The 24,339-nt window shown below is 33.4% G+C and overlaps 1 protein-coding gene across 3 annotated transcripts in view; it reads left to right on the top strand.

Moving 5' to 3' along the window:
* The first annotated feature begins 2,106 nt into the window (after window positions 1–2,106).
* LOC149799095 (mitochondrial glutamate carrier 1-like) overlaps window positions 2,107–24,339 on the top strand; it is a 60,865-nt gene continuing 38,632 nt past the window's right edge. For 2 of the 3 annotated variants that reach the window (XM_089958082.1, XM_089958079.1), the window contains exons 1-3: window positions 2,107–2,245; window positions 10,212–10,280; window positions 22,490–22,624. In XM_089958082.1, the coding sequence (XP_089814208.1) occupies window positions 10,264–10,280; window positions 22,490–22,624 (152 nt within the window). In that variant the 5' untranslated portion in view covers window positions 2,107–2,245; window positions 10,212–10,263. Of the gene's footprint in view, window positions 2,246–5,923; window positions 6,060–10,211; window positions 10,281–22,489; window positions 22,625–24,339 lie in introns of those variants that run through there. The other variant, XM_089958081.1, reaches the window with a different exon arrangement.

Genomic DNA, 24,339 nt, shown 5'->3' with positions numbered 1-24,339 from the left:
GTTATATGAACGATCGATAGGTTCCTAATGTCATTCATCCCTATTGCTATGTCGTTATTTGAACGATCGATAGGTTCATCATTCCATTCATTACTATGGTTATATGAACGATCGATAGGTTCATAATGTCATTCATCCGTATTAAGTTGTTATATGAAAGATCGATACCTTCATAATTACACGAAGTGTTATATCGTTATATGAACGATCGATAGGCGAATAATTACACATATTGCTATATCATTATGTGAACGATCGATAGGCGAGTGATTACACGTATTGCTATATCGTTATGTGAACGATTGATAGGAATAATGTTGTTCATTCCTATTGCAATGCCGTTGTGTGAAAGATAGATGGGTTTATAATGTTATTAATTTCTATTGCAATGCCGTTGTGTGAAAGATAGATGGGTTTATAATGTTGTTCATTCGTATTGCAATGCCGTTGTGTGAACGATTGATAGGTTCATCATTTCATTCATTTCTATTTCAATATAGTTTTACGATCGATAGGTTCGTAATTTGCACTGCTTTTCAATATCGTTTTATGAACGATAGGTTAGTAATTTACACTTCTTTTCTAAATCGTTATTTGAACGATACATAATTACATTCTTTACTGAATCGTTATTTGAACGATACATAATTACATTCTTTTGTAAATCATTATTTGAACGATACCTTCAAGACTTTTTATATTGAGGTGTAGGTCACTTTTATTTTGTTGATCAGTGATAGGAATTCACGTTTATTTTGAAATTCCCATCGTTAAATTAATGTGAAGTTTTGTTTTCTTCGTTGAGTTAATTATTGATAGTTCCATGTTAGGAACTTTATAATTTTCCTTATCTTTTGATTATAATGGTGTCAGATTTGTTATATTTAAATTGCGTTTATAAATAAACATCTTGTAAACGCAGTTGCTTTTGGTGTCTTCCCTAATCCAGTCCCAACCTGGCTTCATCCTGTGACAAATATACACTCTCTCGTTTAATTAATGGCAATTCCAGTCTTATGAAATCTTCAGAACATGGTGTCAGTATTATAACAGTAATTTTAAATTCATACAATTTAGTTCGCCTACCAGTAACTTAAAAACCAAACAAAAATAAATTAAAATCAAAAGAAAACAGGAACAAATTAAAACAAACAACAAATATTAACTAGTCAGCTACGGTCCATATTTCATACAACGAGTGGCAATGACTTCGTCTAATATTTGACAATTAGAATAACATTTATTAATATTTGACCCTTACAAAGTGGGCAAATTCAATTAGCAGCTTGAATTCTTAATTATTAATTACAGTATAGACTCTTAATTATTATTTACAGTATAGATTTTATTTCAGGCATTAGGACAGCATGCAACTCCAGTTTAAAAATAGATGCAAATCCCGATCCGAACTGTAAATTATGTTATGTCCAAAAATTACATTCTGTTCACCTCTTCAGAAGGGGAGGTTGCTTGTCTATCATTAAATGTTTGTCTACTTCTATTGATTCCCATAGACGTTTATATTTTTATACATACATACATACATACATACATACTCGGCCAATGTGGATATGTGAGAAAGCTTGCCAGTAGCTTCTCGAGGGTTGGTGGTTCTTTCCGGGGATTTCCCGGTTTCTTCCTCCACCATTAATACTGGCCGCCATGTATGGCCTATCGCGTGCTGAAAAATGGCGTTAAACCCTACAACAACATACATACATACATACATACATACATACATACATGCATGCATGCAAGCACGTCTACTGTTCTTTCCATTAAAGGAGGCGTGGTAGATTAGTTAGATGAGTGTTTGACTCGTAATTTAAGAACTGCGGGTTCGATATCCCTCCCATTCTGGCACCGGTCGTTTGCACTTGTGTGTTTGGAGACGCTTAGCTCCCATATCCTTAGCATGAGATAGCCATTAATTTGTTAAAACTGCCGTTAGCCCTCAAAACAAAAAAGCTCACCAAATCCCTAAAAACGCAAACAAGCAAATATAAAAAGAACAATAACAACAACAAAAACAAAAAGAAACAAAAGAAAAAAGAAATAAGTTGTATGCATGTCAGTATCATGGGTACTTTGATTTTCTTGGAGCGAGGCCTTATTTGATTTGTTAGACGCGAGTAGCGTAAGATACTATGTTGGAAGTGTTGCTTACACCTTATAGGCGATGTGGAATTGAGCTAAGATATGTCACATGTTGAAAATGGTAAAATACTTGTAACCGGCAATTCAGGTACGTATTGAAATACTAATGTGCAGTTCGTGATGTTGCCATAAAAGCCAAGTGGGTCATATTTTATGGTGTTATTTTCCGAAGTTACATAATTTCGTAAGTTTATAATTTCGATTGAAAATCTTTTAATGCATTCTTCAAGTGCTGTTTATTGATGATGTATCTTTTGCCAAACAAGAAATAAAATACTGCCCAGATTCGCTAATCCAACCCAAAAGGTTCCCACATAATCGTTAGATTACCACGGCAGTCAGATTGTCGAATTTTGACATTGAATGACCTTTGATAGAGAAACTTGTGAATGCCGTTCAGTCGAGTGTTGTTAGAGGCGACCTGAATTAAGGGCTTACTCGTAGAATGTAATTATATACTAACGAAAAACAACGGAACACACATACGTGCTTTATTTTATTGGTTATTTCTATTTGTAAATACATGGTATAGAGAGAACGTACAATTTGATTTTCAAAGCGTAAAGGTATATTAAGATTTTATTTTTTCGATAACTGAAAATCTACTGTCCGTGTTCCAACAGTTATTTATAAATTTTTTGCCAAAATGAGAACAAAATATGAGCTATGCGCATAGTTTTTAAGGAAATTATTGTTAAGTGTTGATAACAAAGAAATTGTTTTTGTTTGAATTAATATCTAAGAAAGACATAGTGAAATATTTCATATCTCGGGCCAGTATTTAGCTGACTTTCAACACTATAATATATAAACTGACACATGGTTTTTCATGTGAATTGTGTTTTCTTTGCATTACATTTACCAAATAAATATCATATAAAGAGTTATTGATTAGTGACACAGTATTAAAACAATTCTGTTATCATTAATATTTTAGCTTGCAAAAATAATGGAATCTCAAATTTGCAAACCAGTTTATTTTAATTTCATTCTGATCTTTCGAAATTTTGCAGTTATTAATAAATTCAAGTATTTCATTTAAAGTACATATTAAATCCATTAAAACCTTGATTTCTGAATATAGATTTTACTTTATTCACTGATATATAAGAACACTTCCATGTAACCAAATTAAAAAGTTATCTAAAGTGAGTATTACATTTTGTCTTCTAGAATGGTAAAAGGTGCGCCTTAACTGTACTGTGGCATTGATATATCTTCTGGCTAAAGATCACTTGAAAAGCAGGAGGAAGGAATCGTTCCATAGGCATGTGCCAGTGGCAGGAAGTATAGCCCCATAATCTCAACCTTTAGACCTCGAGAATGTTTAAGAACCAGACAAGTACCAACAAAATAAGTTAGGGAAAATGTCAATGCCAATGCCCAAAATATATTTAAATACATTTTTATAACCAAATTTTTAAAAATTTTGTATGGAAAAACAATAGTACAGACATATGGGAAGAACACCAAAAAACTTAAAGAGTCACATTAGCATGTAAAATCCTTTATTTATTTAGGCCCAGTGGGAAGACACCTCAAAGTTTATTAGCTATCATAGCTGTGAGCCTGAAGAGGGGCCCACATATAAAGCATTGATTCAAATGAGTTTTGCTGGTGAGATCATTTCATTATAGTTGTTTAAAATTAAAATACTCCAGGGCATGCTGAACAGATTAGTAAACAGTGAATATGTGAAACAATTTATTTTGATAAATGTCAGTAATTATTATGTTTTGAAAATAATTATTAGATTTTCATCATTGGGATTAGAATTCAACAAATTGGAAAAATATGGAACTTTAAATAATGATAATTAATGGATTTCTGCAGTTGTATGGGAAAATATGAACGAGTTTTTCTGGAATATACTGCATGACATTTAGGAGTGCAGCATAGTCCAGTAAAAAAGAGTTAATATTTTCCGATACAAATATAGTAACCTTTTTATTATATACTGTACTCATTTTACTTTTCTACCTATGACTGAATAATAAAAAGAACACACTACAAGAAACAAAGGAATTGAATTTCTGCTGGAGTCCAGTGCAGATACACAGTAATAGCATTCAAGTTCATCCTCAGTGACCCTTTTTGAACTTGGTAGCATATTGTGCGATGAAGCCATCATAATGCATTGATGCAAGCATGACCTTGTGTATGCCCATGTTCTTGAAGTGGGCAAAGCAAGACCAGACTGCCGTTAGTTAGAATTTCTCACTGCAACAGGAAAATGTATCAGTCTGTTCCCCCTTTGGGAGAAAAACACATGATTAGTTAAAAATGCAAACAAGCACTTTTAGTGACTGATTAACCAGCTCAAGGCATATGTGTTTTTTTTTTTAAAATTGTTTTTGTAATTTAGCATTAATTTTAGAGAGAGAGGGAGAGAGAGAGAGAGAGAGAGGGCTTTGGTGGGATATATTGATAAAAATGGATGAATACGATTTTTTAAATGAGGAGTTTAAATTGCATCAAAGATGTGAATGACTTGATGAGATGATTTAGGACTTAAAAAAAAAAAATTCTCAAAAATTTCATTGGTACAAATGCTAATTAATCTACTTTGACAGATTATTGATCTTTCTATATTGTGCTCTTGAAACAAAGCACCAACTTTTGACAGATTAGTTTTTATTCTTCTGTTTGTCTGTATGCTGTATCTTTTAAGGGATGCAACTAATACTGCCTGTACCATTATTTTTTGTGGTTTGGTGCATTTCATTTTGCTTATGATGTAAATAACTGTATAGTTCATTGATGTTAAAATAATACAAAATCTTGGAATTAAATGAAGGTGATCTGTGAGTTAATGAATAAAATGCCATGTTACAACAATGGATGTTGTAATGATAAAGAGAATGTGAATTTTCAGTGTTACCTAGTACTGGTGACAAGTATTTCATCTCATCTCATACAAATCGCTGATAACCCAAAGAAAAGAAAACATAAATAAATGCCCCTCTCCTCCTGCCCAAAAATTAAATGATCAGTCTTTGAAGACATTCAGACAGATGAACATACATTCATTTTGAAATATCAGTGGATTAAGGTTTGTTACAGATTCTCCATTTGGCTGTTCCCCCAGTCATTGGCTGCATGGGATTGTATGGTATCACGGTCATTTCATCATTACGTATGTACACAGAGCTTATGGTATCACGGTACCAATTATTGTTCCATAGACCTCAATGCTAATGCTTGGTGAAATAAATATACTTTCTATCCTACCTCAGCATGCATGTCATGCACTCATTGAGAGCAATGTTAGATTGTCAATTTGACAAGGACAAAACCAGGTACTCCATTGCATTTAAGAGAGATAACTCTACTGGAACTAGATGTGTAAGAGTTGTCTAGTCACAACATACATACACATTTTCAGCCATGTGTACCACATTTAAAAAATAACTTAAAAAATACAGAATATGACCTAGATATGAATTAAAATAATTTCACATGTCGCCAAGAGGCTTAACTTTTTTAAAGCCTAACAGAAAGTACAACTCTTACATAATGCACCAATCACAGGTTTTTTTTTCATTTCTGAATACAATGTTCCTACACCTTAAGCTCCGCCTGGCTGGGTTTGTTCAGTTGATATACCATATAACTGGCTGTGTGCCTAATGAGAGCCCAGTCATTGGCTGCATGGGACTGTATAACTGAATGTGTGTCTATTCAGAGCCCAGTCATTGGCTGAATGCAGGTATTGGGTACATATATCAGCTGTGAGAGATATCACAGCTGGTATTTGTGTTAAGATCTTGTCTAAAACTTGTGTGGAACAACTGAGTTGACTTTGATAAGCTATCTATTTAGATGACAGCTTGAGTATAAGTGCACAATCCAACTGGCTTCCTGTGGCTGAAAATTAATACAGGAGAGGTGATTGAGGACAGGTAGGACTGGACAGGAGTTAAAAATGTAAAATTGTCAGTGACTTAAACTATTGATAACTCTAAAGCAGCCTTTACTTTATGTACTCACTTATAAGTCCAGACTGCCTTCAAACGACAAAGATCCTGATCTACCGTAGTATAATGTGCCTGCAGATCGGGGTCTGTATTATTTGTTCAACTGATTACTCCTAATAAACTGTACAGACCTAGATGTGTCACTGTGATGCATTATGTGATGACAGATCTGGGTCTGTGCAGTTTGTAGTTGGATTGGTCTTATAAGCGAGTATATATGGTTTGTGTACATTAAGAAAATATTGATAATATGTATATTTGCTTATAATGCACTTGCAGTATTGCACCTTCAGTGAGCCCAGGGGGTCATTTTTGTCACCTCAAACTACCATTGTCCCCCAAATTTTAATCTCCCATTATCTTCATTTTTATGTTGGACTGCAGACTCATATGTTCCCCTGACAGCATAACCAAGGTGCAGTACTGTAAATGGTAAAAACAAGCAATGACTTATGCTGTCATAATATCAAAACACAGAAAACCAAAATCTATTTTTAAAGCATTCAGACATTGTACACTTTCTGAAACTGTTACCGTGACAAACTCCATTTTTGTGTGTAACACACTTCTTTCATAGATTAAGAGGGTAGAATATTTATCAGTGAACCATATTTAAGAAACTCACCATTTTTTTCTGGTTTAGGTAATTAAGGTCACTGATGAAATTGGATCATATGATGTTAACCAATAATTAGTTAATAGGGATAGATGTAATGATCCTTGTTGTTGGGTAAGTGACTGGAATTTATTGTTAACATATTTGTTATTCACACCATTTCTATTTTTGTTGTAAATTTTAGTTTTTCTGGCAATATGGTTCAGTGAGCTTATAGCAAGGTTCATTGTCTGTTGAGCATCATATGTCAACAATTGCTATTTTCAAATCTTCTGAAAACCTCTGGACCAAACAGTCAGACAAATATGTCACAGATCATCGTTGCATAAAAGCCTGTCAGATTTATACAAATAATTTCAATCCTCATTCAAATTTGGCTAGTGTTGCTAATAATAAACAACACTGAAATAATAAGGAATTTTCACAATTATACCAAAATTCGCTGGAAAGCATCCTGGCTTGAGGTATTTTGAAATTTATACCAAAATTTAACAGTAAGCACCTGGCTTGAGGAATGTTCAAACTTGTACCAAAATTCGATGGAAAGCATCCTGGCTTGAGGAATTTTGAAATTTATACAATAATTCAAGAAGCATGCTGGCTCCAGGAATTTTCAAATTTATACCAAACATTGATGGAAAGCAGCCTGGCTTGAGGAATTTTCACATTTATTCCATTTGACAGAAATCATCCTGGCTTGAGGAATATTCAAATTTATACCAAAATTCAACAGAAAGTATCCTGGCTTGAGGAATTTTCACATTTATTCCATTTGACAGAAATCATCCTGGCTTGAGGAATATTCAAATTTATACCAAAATTCAACAGAAATCATCCTGGCTTGAGGCATATTCAGATTTATACCAAATTTTGACAGAAAGCATCCTGGCTTGAGGAATTTTGAAATTTATACAAATGATGCTAATACATAATCAGATATGTCCGCTGTTAATAAAATTACGAAACATTGATATGACTTTTTTCTTCTTCAAAAACCACTGAATATACTTTGACCAAATTTTATCATGGTACATGTATTCATTTAGTTTGTGCAAATGATCCCTATCACTTCCATTATTTACAACAGAAAAATGTTTTAAAGACTTTTACTTGAAAAAAATGCAGAACAGAATTTGACCAAATTTGTCAGAAGGCATCTTTTCATGAAGGCTTTTCAGTTTTATTTCATGATACGGATCTACCATCAAATCCAGGTGCCATTACTAAATAAAAGAAAACCTACGAAATTCTTATTCTCAAAAACAATCTGCCAGAATCTGATCCATTTAAATATGAAGCATTTCTGTATTAAGGCCATTCAAAGTCAGTATGCCATCAAATATGACCTTCATTACTAAAAATAGAAATTAGATTTTAAATTGACTTCTCAAGAATGACCTTTCATCATTTGACTAATTTTGACAGAAAGCACTGTGGCATATAAAAGCTAATTTAGAACAAGCTATGCATCCATTTTGGCATCTGTTACTAAAAAGGAAAACCCGTTATATAACCTTTTCAAAAGTGCTGAGCAGATTTGAACAATTCAACAGAGAGCACTTGTTCATAAAGCCCTTTTTGATTGTACAAATTATGCAAATCCACTATCAAATATGATCATAATTACTAAAATTATGAAAAACTTGAAATGATTTTTTAACAAAGCCATCAGATTTGTAAAAGGCCTTATTTAACAGGAAGCATTCAGGCTTGAAGGCCTCTTGAATTTATGCACACCATAATTGATCCTACGTTGACTGGTTTTCCAGAGAAATAGAAGGACTTTTCAGAACAATTTCTTCCCAGCAAACCTAAACAGAGTTTTACCAGATTTGTCAAAGCAGTCTGCCATGTAAAATGTTTTTTCTCACTTGTTCACATTATGCTGATCTGCTATCAAATATAGCCACTGTTACTAAAAATAGAAAAACATTTGAACACTTAACTTGAAAACTGCTGCACAGAATTTGAACAGATCTGACAAAAGCACTGCACTGAGAATTTGTTACAAGTTTATACAGATGATGCTAATCTGTCATGAAATTTCACTGCATCACTAAAATATAAACATAAAAAACTTTGAAAGAACTCTTACATGAAAATATTTCAGTTTTGCACAAATGATGCTGATTTATTACTATTCAATATAACAGTTGTTACTTCAGGCAGGAAACCTTGAAATGACTTCTCAAAAGTCACTGAAGAGAATTTGACCCAATTTCACAGAACAACACAAGGTCTTTCAGGTTTGAACAGTTTATATTGATCTGCTTTTCAGCATAGCTGCCATTATTAAATGTTATACGCCCACCCTTTGTTCAGTAGTCCACTGTGTAGACACTAATATGGCGTAGTGGAATCTGGAGATTATTGACCATGAGTCTTTAGTGACCTGGACCTTTGATCAAGGTCTGTAGTCTGAAACTAAACATACTTTGCACAAACCTTTCATTTCTAATTAGACATACTATGACCATGATAACTGACCTTTAGGTCCCATAATCTATTTTTCCTTAATGCTCTATGTCCAAACCATCCACAGAGTTTGACAAATGAACTTACTCAGGAACAAAAGTTATTCCAGAAAATCCCCTTTTTCTTTTGAGCCACAGTAACTTTGACCTCTTGGCCACAAAATCTGTAGGCCTTTTCCATACTTTAAATGCAAGTCCATCACAAACTTATTATCAAACTATTTTTTTAACTTTCAGTCACAGTGACCTTAATCTTTGACCTTTTAACCCATAACTTATTAGGTTTCTTCCTTACACATTGTGTAAGTCATCCACAGGTTTTAGTGAAAATACTGTAAGTGTTATTCAGAAACCATTTTTATTTGGTCACAGTGACTGTGACCTTCGACATTTTGAACCCAAAATCCATAGGCTTCTTCCTTACCTTAAAGGCAAACTAGCCACAAAATTTGGTAAATGGGATGTTGAAGTATATGTTATTGTGCGGGAACTAGTTTCTTCTGTCAAAGCGACCATGATCTTTTGATCCCAAAATTGATAGACATTTTCCTTACTTCAAGTACAAACTGTCAACAAAATTTGGTTCAGGTATGTGATGTAGAAATAATGTTGTTCTGCAGAATTTTTGTAATTGTTTTGGTCATAGTGAACTGTTTATTTTTTGTTTTTTTGCCCCCAAAATTGATCGGCTTCTTATGCATCCCAGATGCAAGTCATCCACAAAGTTTTGTAACTGTACATTTGAGAAAGTCAAGTTATTGTGCAGGAATTCAATAAGGAACATATGATTGTATGTACATCATCATAACATAATATGCTTTGTCTTACGGCAGGCATATACAGATATAAAAATTTATGTGTTAGATAGCATGATAATAATCTACATTGCTTTGCCAACTAACCATGTATTTTACTTTAGGACAGATGTTAGACGGTGAGCTGATGGACTCCCATTTGACCCTTTTGCTTAATTTGAATATTTTACAGAAGCAGTTGACCTTGTGAAATAATCCAGACTAGACAGGAAAGAAGGCTTGTGATGGAGTCAACTTTTATGTAAGTTAATTTGTTTATATTATCTTGTAGACCATTGCATTTTACTCTTTTAATGGGAAACATAAGATTGGACCATGTTATAAGTGATGTCGCCTTATGTATGGTTATTTTATACACTACATATCATATGGACTCATACACTTTTTATCTATGTATTCATGTGTAAATCTTATCCAAATGCAAACTGCATTGACTCAGATCTGCCGACACATAATGCATTGGCATGTCTCAGTCTGTGCAGTTTGCTAAGACTAATTAGTACAACACACAACATAGACCTTGATCTGCTAGCATATTATGTGATAGCAGAACAGAGTATTTGTTGTTTATAGTTGGCCCTGACATGTAAGCAATTATATAAGGTAATATTATTATTAAATAATGAAATAGGTCCATAACTTTACCAGCCAGACACTGCCTTATACTGAAGTGAACTTAGGGAGACTGCCATGACTAGGAACAAGATAGTCCATCATTTTGTTATTGATTTTAGGCACTACATGTGATATCATTGATTTTAGGCACTACATGTGATATTGATTTTAGGCACTACATATGATATCATTGATTTTAGGCACTACGTGTGATATCATTGATTTTACGCATTGTATGGAGTAATATTACATTTTTTTTAAAGGGGGATATCATTGACTTTAGAGGATTTATGGGATATCATTGATTTTTGGCAATACAATTGGATATCATTGATTTAAAGGGTAATATGTGTTATCATTGATTTTAAGGGTTATATGTGTTATCATTGAATTTAAGGCATATATAGGATATGATTGACTTTATGGGTTAACAGGATATAATTGATTTAAGGCATTATATGGGATTTCATTAATTTTAGGGGATATATGGGATATTATTGATTTTAGGCGATATATGGGATATTTTGCCATCGTTCTAAAAATTACTCACAGCCTTGGTCCATATGGAGCACTGCAAGGGTAGGTTGTCATAGCATTTTTTTGTTTAAATTTTCGAAATAATCCCTTCAGTCAAAGACAGTATGAAGTGATATCACTGTTAAACAATAATTTTGCTATGATGATTATGAATTGATATAAAAAAATATATTTACTTTTTAGTCATTGATCAGTCAGATTTGCCCCTCATTTCAAGCAGTGAAGATATTTCATTGAGTCAGACAATGGCAGATTAGTGATTATTGTAATTAAGAGCCTCAAAGCAAGGATATTTTATCGTCTTACATTGCCGATCAGATCTAGAGGCAGTGGTCTACTTTTAGTGGAGCTGTGGTGGCTCATTGGTTATGACGGACACATGCCCGAAAGGGTGCAGGTTCAAATCCTACAATTGGACCATCCTGGGTTAGCTACCATTGTGTGTCCTTGGGCAAGGCACTTTAATTACCTCCGTACTAAATAACCTACTTGTGTTGCTGTGCCATAAATCTTCAATCTAGACCAAAATCCTACTTTTAACTGGAAAAATTGGGAAATTTCAGTAGTTGACTTATACTGGTGGAGTTTTAGAATGGATTTTGATATTGCTGTTCAGAAACATTTTCCTGTGCTGGAAATTGCTACAAATGTCACATCAGAGGGGGTTGGGGATGTAAATTAATAAAATTTATGCTTCTTTCTCCTTGAATAAAAATAAGCTGGAGAAAATTGTTTGTGTACTTTCAAGAAAGGATTTGGAAACAAGGTGTTTGCACCTGTACAGGTTAACATCCAGGCCTGGCTATTAAAACAATCGGGCACATCATTCATCCATTAGGGCTTTATAGATCTCTTTTCAGAGTATAAATCACATTCATAGTATGTGAGAAAATGACACTGCAGTTATTTACCTTTATACCCCAGCGCTAGCTGTCTTTAAGTGGTGCAGATATTGTTATTTTGTTGACAAGTTGATGGAGCATGTAGGTCAACAACCTCCCTCTGCCATTATCTGGATCATAATATTAGCAGTTTGCAATTTAAATTTTTGAAAGGTGAATGTCAACGTGTTTGTCTGATTCAGACTAACTTCATGTACATAAATGAAATGGCTTACTGCATGGGTATATATGCAAGAATAAACCTTTAAGAAGAAAGTTATTAAAACGCATTCATTCATGACAAGTTTAATTCTGCCTGTTAAAATATGAACTTATGGATTGTGTTGACCTAAGCATTCATGACCTCAGTTAATTATGTGTGTATGGTGCTTTTGAAGTTGCACAGTACCTTTCTATGGTATGTTGTTGTTGTTGTTGTGGGGTTTAACGCCATTTCTCAGCACGCGATAGGCTATACATGGCGGCCAGTATTAATGGTGGAGGAAGAACCCGGGAAAACGCCGGAAAGAACCACTGACCCACGAGAAGCTACTGGCAAGCTTTCTCACATACCCACATTGGCTGAATCCTAGACTCGAACTGCCGCAGACAGAGGTGAGATGGCAGTGATCCGTAACGAAGAGCGCTTTAGACCACTCGGCCACTCGGGGCCCCCCTTTCTGTGGTATAAGCTTCACATTATTGGTAGATGGCTACTATAAGGAACATAATTATAATCATGATAATTATTGGCTAAAGACCATTTTGTCATGCAATATTCACAACTGAATATTATTTTCAATGAAATCTACATTACACTATAGTGTTTGGACTCCTAACAATGCACGATGTTGGCAGTAAGATCATTTTTGTCAAGGCCCAGTTTTGTGAATGTTTTACTATATATGAAATGGCGGGAATATTGTATTGTCTAGAAAATAATGCAAGACAGTTTCCAGTAGGACTGCAAATCAGTATGCAAGACAGTTTCCAATAAGAATGAAAATCAGTCTGCAAGACAGTTTCCAATAGGAATGCAAATCAATATACAAGACAATTTCCAATAGAAATGCAGATCAGTATGGGAGACAGTTTCCAATAAAAATGCAAATCAATATGCAGGACAGTTTCCAATAGGAATGCAAATCAATATGCAGGACAGTTTCCAATAGGAATGCAAATCAGTATGCAGGACAGTTTCCAGTAGGAATGCAAATCAATATGCAAGACAGTTTCCAATAGGAATGCAAATCAATATGCAGGACAGTTTCCAATATGAATGCAAATCAGTATACAAGACAGTTTCCAATAGGAATGCAAATCAATATTCAAAGACAGTTTCCAGTAGGAATGAAAATCAATATTCAAGACAGTTTCCAATAGGAATGCAAATCAGTATGCAAGACAGTTTCCAGTAGGAATGCAAATCAGTGTGCAAGACAGTTTCCAATAGGAATGCAAATCATTAAAATATCAGCAGCTTTTGACAGCCTTTACTTTTTATATTCCATGGCCATGCTATGATCTCTTGATTTTCTGCTGTACATCATTAAACTACATACACTCTGTCAGCTTCACCTCATTTATTTATGATAGTTATTGAATTGGAGGGATTCAATCCCTACATTATCAGCCATTTTTTGGTTCCTTTACCTGTTTGACTCATTCTTTCCATATATTGGTCAATCAAATATTTTCCAATGTTTTCATATAGTTTTCATGGTTTTATGAGGAAAAGTAGATTTTGTAATGCTAAACAACTTAAATATAAATAAACAGCTATAAATTAAAACCAGTGGAGTGTTCCTTGGAAATAGGCAATGACTATAAATAAATAGAAATCCAAATATTCATCTAGATATTGAAGGTAATCTATTGTAATAACTTGCATTTAGGGAGTGAGGTATGCATGCATATATATGGTAAACACTATTCATACAAGCCGTCCAATTCAGTATAGATTTTTTTTTTTAAAGTATAAATCTGTGCATTAGCAGTGAATTGCTTAAATGAGTTGACATTACTATTTTCTAGGATCCTGTGTTTTGTTTACTTGTCGATTAATAGTTAGCTGGTATAGTCTACGTGTTTTTGTGATAGCGAAAATAGGGAGTATCATGCCGGCGGCTGGCATCCTTGATAATTCGATTAATGGCTATTTCTAGTTAACAGCTTAAGACTGTACACTACATACTCAATGTGTTTATAGTCCCTGGGGTTTCATTTGTATACGTCATCGCATTTAAGTTTGTTTTTCCTCTTCTTTGTTTCTTTGGTACATATAACTGTTGACTACCCTTTCATGCGGTCTACCTCGGTAATATTGTAAGAGTGCATAACACGGTTTCCGAACCATTGCTATAGCAACAGACTAACACGGTATGTGCCGCGAAATGCAAAACTGAATTTTTTTCTTTTTCTATTTTTACTTATGGCAATTCATTCGCAATGTAGCAATGTGTAAAATATCCCGCTGGTAATTTCCATAAATAATCACTGTGAAAATTAACTAAATATACACATGCAATACTGGTTTGAACATTCCAACAAGGATTGTGGGTTTTGTGGGCTTTGTGGGTGTTGTGGGTTTTGTGGGCGTTGTGGGTTTTGTGGGCGTTGTGGGTATTGTGGGTTTTGTGGGTTTTCTCAGGAGTATATAAGGCTTTGTGGGCTGCTTGAGGGGGTTCAGTCAGCTAGCAGCCATCAAACTAGGTACATCACAGTTATTGTGAGTTTTATTTTTTTTATTTTTTTTTTATTTTGTTTTGTTTAGTTTATTAGAGAATTATGTAACTTTAGGCAATATTTTGGACAGTAAATATTTTTATAAAGTTTATTTAAGTGCAAATCAATTTTTATTTAAGTTATTTTTTTATTATTTTTAATTCCTTTCTCTCTTCCAACTTATACACATTCTAGTCATTTAAAATTTATTTTACAAGCAACATAGATATTGTTTTATCATTTGTTATTTGAAATTCAGTTATATGGTCAAGTGAGTGTTGTCCTCACAGACCAGTACTTTTATTCATTTCTTTACTTATTTTCTTTATTTAATTAGTTTTATGAAGCTAAAGACATACAGAAAAGTTCTGCTACACTACAAATATATAATTCCTTTTTTTTTTTTTTTTTTTTCTTAAATTATAGGTCCAACAAAGTTTTTAGGGAAATAAAATGTCTAAGTCATTGTGAGTGTTTTCCTCACCAACTTGACATTGTAAATTTGATTCAACAATACTTGATTATTCTAGCAATCTATAAAACATAAGTTATTTGTCTATTTTATAATTTATTAGTTGTCTAAGTCACTGTGAGTGTTTTCCTCACCGACTTGACAGCCAATTTACTTCCATTTATACCAATTCACTTCAAATAAGTATTACGCTATAGTTGAGGTGTAAAGTCAAGCAAGTGTTTTCCTTGCAGATTTTTACATTTCACAATTACAATCGAATCATAGTTTCACTTCTGTAGTAACCTTTATTGCAACTAAATCCACATATGGTAACCCTAATATAATCTTCACTCATCAGAAGAAATAATATAATGAACTAATAGCATAGTGCTAATGTGTATCCTGACCTTGCATGAAATTACCATATACCATACAGTACCTTCAAACAATGATAATATTTTGGCTTAGGACAAAAACAACAAGACTGTCATGGTCATGAACTGGCTTTATTCGCTGTTTCTTAATAAATGAATCATCTTGTGTTATGGTTGAAAAGAAATCAAGAGTTCGAGTTTACTCCATTCTCCCCCTCCTTAGTCAGCTGATAAGAAGCATACTCATCCCTGGTGCGATACTCCAAGATAGTATTATCAGGACCTAGCTTGGCCGTTACACTATTATATAAAAATGCTTAAACAAAACAAACCCCAAAATATTGGGAATTTATTTTGAAAATAATCTAGACTGGTCTAAGCATGCTATCTGGGTTTGATTTGCAGCATATTCCAGAATATTTCTTGTGAAAAGTATACAGAATTACCAGAATATTTCTTGTGAAAAGTATACAGAATTACCAGAATATTTCTTGTGAAAAGTATACAGAATTACCAGAATATTTCTTGGGACAAGTATACAGAATTACCAGAATATTTCTTGTGAAAAGTATACAGAATTACCAGAATATTTCTTGTGAAAAGTATACAGAATTACCAGAATATTTCTTGTGAAAAGTATGCAGAATTACCAGAATATTTCTTGTGAAAAGTATACAGAATTACCAGAATATTTCTTGGGACAAGTATACAGAATTACCAGAATATTTCTTGTGAAAAGTATACAGAATTACCAGAATATTTCTTGTGAAAAGTATACAGAATTACCAGAATATTTCTTGTGAAAAGTATACAGAATTACCAGAATATTTCTTGCGACAAGTATACAGAATTACCAGAATATTTCTTGTGAAAAGTATACAGAATTACCAGAATATTTCTTGCGACAAGTATACAGAATTACCAGAATATTTCTTGTGAAAAGTATACAGAATTACCAGAATATTTCTTGTGAAAAGTATACAGAATTACCAGAATATTTCTTGCGACAAGTATACAGAATTACCAGAATATTTCTTGCAACAAGTATACAGAATTACCAGAATATTTCTTGCGACAAGTATACAGAATTACCAGAATATTTCTTGGGACAAGTATATAGAATTATCTACCACTCAGCCATCAAAAATTTAATAAATTATTTTGCAGTGCATTCATTCTTTCTGGACTAATGCAGCACAGATTGGGGGAAAATGAACTGAAAATAATATTGAGAAGAGACAAACACTTTTAGAAAGGGCAGTGAAATATTTCCTATATTTGCACTTTGGTACACGTACAGTCCAATATCTATTCTCGGAATTGAAATGGTTGAAAATTTAAAACAGGTGAGGCTACATCAAGTTGACATTATGTGCACAAAGTAAAGAATGAACTTGGTCCACAATATTGAGATTTTTTTATATTAAGTCCAAAAAAACAATACCAAGGAACTGAATTGAGATCAATCACAAATTATCATTGCAGAAAGCCATTGAGAAAAACAAAGACTTTAAGACATAATTGGCAGATTCTAGTGCTGGTTTTGGATTGAGTCCAATCAAAAACATTAGATAAGAAACCAATCTAAATATTTTCAAAACAGACTGTATGACCATTGTTCTAGCAAGACAGATTTCTTTGAAAATATTGAAATGAATGGCATTTAAGTTATTCTGTTGTGTATGTAAAATATATGCTTGATGTACCATATACAGTCGCTTATAAACCAAGTCCAGCTACAAAAAACATAGACCCAGATATGCCAATTGCATAATATGCAGCCAGAGCAAGGGTCTTTGATTGATCTACTGATTACTCCTAACAAACTGCATAGACAAAGATGTGCTGGTACAATACACGATGGCAGATCTGAGTCTGTTCAGTTTACAGTTTGACTTGTAAGCAAGTATATAAGGTTTGTCACATATTTAAAGATGCTTTCTTGTAAAAATCGACCTGTGTCACAGTTATTTTGAGCTCAGGCAAAGATTGATCACATGATCATGTAAAACTGGCTTTAGTCCATTATAAATTTTAGACTCAATTGAAGAGTCTTCTTATAAGAGTTTAATTTGTAGTTTAGATTATATTTTTAAATGGAAACATTATTCAGTTTAAGTTATATTTTTTTAATGGAAATACTTTTTAGTTTAAGCTAGGTTTGAAAATGACATCAGCACATGTTGTGTTTAGTTTCCAGACCTTGAGTGATGTTTTTCATTGTTATGTTGAGTTTACCATATAAACAATAGATAACTGTAAGGTACATGTGCGTAAACGTACACATAAAGGGAATGAGTTTTAAAAAAAGAATCCTCGTCTTTCATTGTTGCAGGCTGAATGCATCTATTTACATAATATGTTAATAAATGTGTTTTAAAGTTTGTTTAATTGAATCTAATCAATGAATGTTTAATGAACAAGAAATTGAAGGAAAAAAATTAAAACTGTTTTGGGAGGAGGGGTAGGATTGTTTTGTGAATTTAGCATATTCTGCAACAGGTTTATGCTATATCCTGGGTTCTGCAAACAAGGGCTGACTTGTATATTTTTCATTTTATTTACACATGTAATACTATCATGCTACATATTGTATTGACACCCAGCTCTAAAGGTAAAACTGAAGTACACAACTTATTATTATTATTATTAGTATTAGTATTAGTATTAGTAGTATTATTATTACATGTATTAATATCACTTTGCTGTAAAGCCAAGTCAGCTCGTGGTATTGCCCTGTGTCTGTTATATTTTGTGTCATACGTCATGCATCATATTCACAACTGAATATTATTTTCAATGAAATCTACATTACACTATAGTGTTTGGACTCCTAACAATGCACGATGTTGGCAGTAAGATTATTTTTGTCAAGGCATAGTTTTGTGAATGTTTTACTAATATGAAATGGCAGGAATATTGTATTGTCTAGAAAATATGCAAGACAGTTTCCAGTAGGACTGCAAATCAATATGCAAGACAGTTTCCAATAAGAATGAAAATCAGTCTGCAAGACAGTTTCCAATAGGAATGCAAATCAGTATGCAAGACAATTTCCAATAGAAATGCAGATCAATATGGAAGACAGTTTCCAATAAAAATGCAAATCAATATGCAGGACAGTTTCCAATAAGAATGCAAATCAATATGCAGGACAGTTTTCAATAGGAATGCAAATCAGTATGAAAGACAGTTTCCAATATGAATGCAAATCAGTATACAAGACAGTTTCCAATAGGAATGCAAATCAGTATGCAAGACAATTTCCAATAGAAATGCAGATCAATATGGAAGACAGTTTCCAATAAAAATGCAAATCAATATGCAGGACAGTTTTCAATAGGAATGCAAATCAATATGCAGGACAGTTTCCAATAGGAATGCAAATCAGTATGCAAGACAGTTTCCAATAGGAATGCAAATCTCTCTTAATTTTCTGCTGTATATCATTAAACTACATACACTCTGTCAGCTTCACCTCATTTATTTATGATAGTTATTGAATTGGAGGGATTCAATCCCTACATTATCAGTCATTTTTTGGTTCCTTTACCTGTTTGACTCATTCTTTCCATATATTGGTCAATCAAATATTTTCCCATGTTTTCATAAAGTTTTCATGGTTTTATGAGGAAAAGTAGATTTTTTAATGCTAAACAACTTGAATATAAATAAACAGCTCTAAACTAAAACCAGTGGAGTGTTCCTTGGAAATAGGCAATGACTATAAATAAATAGAAATCCAAATATTCATCTAGATATTGAAGGTAATCTATTATATGAAAATGCTTAAACAAAACAAACCCCAAAATATTGGGAATTTATTTTGAAAATAATCTAGACTGGTCTAAGCATGCTATCTGGGTTTGATTTGCAGCATATTCCAGAATATTTCATGTGAAAAGTATACAGAATTACCAGAATATTTCTTGTGAAAAGTATACAGAATTACCAGAATATTTCTTGCGACAAGTATACAGAATTACCAGAATATTTCTTGGGAAAAGTATACAGAATTACCAGAATATTTCTTGTGAAAAGTATACAGAATTACCAGAATATTTCTTGTGAAAAGTATACAGAATTACCAGAATATTTCTTGTGAAAAGTATACAGAATTACCAGAATATTTCTTGCGACAAGTATATAGAATTACCAGAATATTTCTTGTGAAAAGTATACAGAATTACCAGAATATTTCTTGTGAAAAGTATACAGAATTACCAGAATATTTCTTGCGACAAGTATACAGAATTACCAGAATATTTCTTGCGACAAGTATATAGAATTACCAGAATATTTCTTGGGACAAGTATATAGAATTATCTACCACTCAGCCATCAAAAATTTAATAAATTATTTTGCAGTGCATTCATTCTTTCTGGACTAATGCAGCACAAATTGGGGGAAAATAAACTGAAAATAATATTGAGAAGAGACAAACACATTTAGAAAGGGCAGTGAAATATTTCCTAAATTTGTACTTTGGTACATGTACAGTCCAATATCTATTCTCGGAATTGAAATGGTTGAAAATTTAAAACAGGTGAGGCTACATCAAGTTGACATTATGTGCACAAAGTAAAGAATGAACTTGGTCCACAATATTGAGATTTTTTTATATTAAGTCCAAAAAACAATACCAAGGAACTGAATTGAGATCAATCACAAATTATCATTGCAGAAAGCCATTGAGAAAAACAAAGACTTTAAGACATAATTGGCAGATTCTAGTGCTGGTTTTGGATTGAGTCCAATCAAAAACATTAGATAAGAAACCAATCTAAATATTTTCAAAACAGACTGTATGACCATTGTTCTAGCAAGGCAGATTTCTTTGAAAATATTGAAATGAATGGCATTTAAGTTATTCTGTTGTGTATGTAAAAGATATACTTGATGTACCATATACAATCGCTTATAAACCAAGTCCAGCTACAAAAAGCATAGACCCAGATATGCCAATTGCATAATATGCAGCCAGAGCAAGGGGTCTTTGATTGATCTACTGATTACTCCTAACAAACTGCATAGACAAAGATGTGCTGGTACAATACACGATGGCAGATCTGAGTCTGTTCAGTTTACAGTTTGACTTGTAAGCAAGTATATAAGGTTTGTCACATATTTAAAGATGCTTTCTTGTAAAATTCGACCTGTGTCATAGTTATTTTGAGCTCAGGCAAAGATTGATCACATGATCATGTAAAACTGGCTTTAGTCCATTATACATTTTAGACTCATTTAAATAGTTGTACAAGAGTCTTCTTTTAACAGTTGGATTGGTAGTTTAGATTATATTTTTTAATGGAAACATTATTCAGTTTAAGTTATATTTTTTTAATGGAAATACTTTTTAGTTTAAGCTAGGTTTGAAAATGACATCAGCACATGTTGTGTTTAGTTTCCAGACCTTGAGTGATGTTTTCATTGTTATGTTGAGTTTACCATATAAACAATAGATAACTGTAAGGTACGTGTGCGTAAACGTACACATAGAGAGAATGAGTTTTAAAAAAAGAATCCTCGTCTTTCATTGTTGCAGGCTGAATGCATCTATTTACATAATATGTTAATAAATGTGTTTTAAAGTTTGTTTAATTGAATCTAATCAATGAATGTTTAATGAACAAGAAATTGAAGGAAAAAAATTAAAACTGTTTTGGGAGGAGGGGTAGGATTGTTTTGTGAATTTAGCATATTCTGCAACAGGTTTATGCTATATCCTGGGTTCTGCAAACAAGGGCTGACTTGTATATTTTTCATTTTGTTTACGCATGTAATACTATCATGCTACATATTGTATTGACACCCAGCTCTAAAGTTAAAACTGAAGGACACAACTTATTATTATTATTATCATTATTATTATTATTATTAATATCACTTTGCTGTAAAGCCAAGTCAGCTCATGGTATTGCCCTGTGTCTGTTATATTTTGTGTCATACGTCATGCATCATATGTTATCTATACATCAGTCATTGCATGTTGCCACTCTCATATTTTTCCAATCCAATTTTGATGAGACTTGGAATAAATGCTTGTATTGTCAATCTGTTGGAGTTTGATAAGGAGTAATATACACATACCTATAGAGAGATCTTGCATCTGATTGACTCAATTTGTTTCAACTTTAGAAGGCATAATTCTGATCCAGTGTTGATGAAATTCATTGATGAACTCAATAATGTGCAACATCAACATATGTTAAATAGAGTGTGTGTGTTTTGGATTTTTAATGTAGTTTTTAAAAAATTCAGTCAGATCGCTATAATGTCTGCAGTGTGACAGTTTATAGTTATGTCTAGCACTGGGGCATCATGCTGCAAACATGTAGCATGATATTCCACCCAGTCACATTATCCTGACACCAGGCCAACCAGTCCTAACACTAACCTCTTATTGCTGAATGCCAAGCAAGGCAGCTGCTGGTATCATTTTTATAAGTCTTTGATATGAATTGCTGGGGGTTTGAACCTGCAACCTCTTGCATCTTAGACAGATGCTCTAACCACTAGGTCACCAGAACGGTTACATTAATTAGGTGATCTTAGGTCTAATTGTAGATGACTTTAGGTATGGCCATGAGATTGTGCTTGTTAATTTTGGCTTTATCTTTGAAAAATGTTTAATTAAGGTATAGTGAAATCAGAAAAAACAAACATATAATTTGAGATATTGTCTCCATAAATTGTGTTCTTGCAAGATATAGTGAAATTGGTAAAATCAATGATGTATAATTAATGATATTGTTGAAATAAATTGTATTCTTACAGCATGATATACAAGCCTTTTAAATGAAATTATTTAAGCCAAGATGACTGATGAGGCCCTTTTGCATGTCATTTATTATCTCCCTTTCAGCCCTATCCCTAAGATCATAAATGGTGGAATTGCTGGTATTGTGGGTGTTACATGTGTGTTTCCAATTGATCTGGTGAAGACCCGCTTACAGAACCAGCAGCCTGGCCCACAGGGCCAGTTGATGTACAAAAATCTGTAAGTAGAATTAGGTAGCATTATCTCAGACATAAGGGAAAAGTTTGATGTCAGAGGTGAACCCTTTGGTTTTTTAGTTTATATAGTGTTATTCTGGCAAATTTTGAAATAAGTGAACTTTATTTGGTCATTAGTTTTGCATGATTAATTAAGCAATAACATTTATAAAGTGACTGCTAAAAGGTGTTTTAGATAAAATGACCTGTAATCAGTCAGCTCATGCTGTTACTTATTTGCATATTGTATAAGTTATCTCCCTTCTTGGCAAGGTATTTTCTTCAAGTACTAGTTATTTTAGTGTACAGTATCCAACTGAAAGAATACTTTTCGATATTAAAAAGGTTTTTGTTGATCCCCCACTTTGGCAGATGATCTACACAATGATCACATTTGTGTCTTAGTCTGTGCATGTACATCCACACTCAAGATAAAGCTCAGTATTAAAGTTTTTTTACATTAAACTTGGTGTTAAAATTTTCATTACTTTTCTTTCAGGCATATATTTTCTTGCTAAATAAATGGTAGGCTTGACAAAATGGGAGTCTCTTATAAAACACTACAGTTGTCAGTCAATTGATATAAAAAAATGTATACTTACGAAAATAAACTATGTGGTTTTTCATCTTATAACTGTTATTAGTTCTTAAAACTGAATAAAGATTTCACTGTGTATTGTTTAAACAGAAACCTGCCTGGTTCACAGTCACCTGCTCCTCGAATTCTGAGTAATCAAAACTTTAATTGGAGTAATATTTTGTTGACATATCGTAAATGTTGGATTACATACCATATATACTCACCTGTAAGTTGAGAGCAACTGCAGACTGCACAGACCCAGATCTGCCATCACATAATGTGCCAGCAGATTGAGGTCTGTGCAGTTTGTTAGGAGTAGTCAATAGATAAAACAACATAGACCCTGATCTGCAGGTGCATTATTCTATGGCAGATCATGATCTTTGTTGTTTGAAGTTTGCCTTGACTTGTAAACTAGTATATATTTTAGTCTGTGCCAGTTAGAGTGGACAGCAATACAAGTTGTACCAGGTATTGTAATAAATCATTCTACAATTACAGTACCGAGTGGCTGAGTGGTCTAATGCGCTCTCCGTTACGGATCACTGCCATCTCACATCTGTCTGCGTAGGTTCGAGTCTCGGATTCGGCCAATGTGGATATGTGAGAAAGCTTGCCAGTAGCTTCTCGAGGGTCGGTGGTTCTTTCCGGGGTTTTCCCGGGTTCTTCCTCCACCATTAATACTGGCTGCCATGTATAGCCTATCGTGTGCTGAAAAATGGCGTTAAACCCAACAACAACAACAACAACAACAATTACAGTACCTTGCCAATTTTGATGGGCACTGACTTGTAGAGAAATATTATTATCCCTATGCTTTAGAGACCTGCAACCTATTTGTCCATCCATCTCTTCATTTGTCCATCACTGTCTTCTCCAAAAAAATGTTGGGGTGAAAATTCATGAAACTTTATACATATGGTAGCCATCTACTGCAAGGATTGTGACTTTTAGTCCACTCCCATGATTCCTGGGAGTGATGTTTAAATGAATGTACAACGTGAGGCTCAGGTGTGTCTGAGATCACTCAAGTGTTTGACCCAACCTAAGAGCTGAATGCAAGAACAGTTGACCAATAAACTGGCTCAATGAGATTTTTTCTGTGTAGATTTCTTGCAGTACTGTGGATTGCATATGTT

The sequence above is a fragment of the Sinohyriopsis cumingii genome, chromosome 5 (genome assembly GCF_028554795.1).
Source record: "Sinohyriopsis cumingii isolate HCF-2022 chromosome 5, ASM2855479v2, whole genome shotgun sequence".
NCBI lineage: Eukaryota > Metazoa > Mollusca > Bivalvia > Unionida > Unionidae > Sinohyriopsis > Sinohyriopsis cumingii.
The sequence above is the reverse complement of the archived record's forward strand: the minus strand, read 5'-3'. Positions and strand labels throughout refer to the sequence as shown.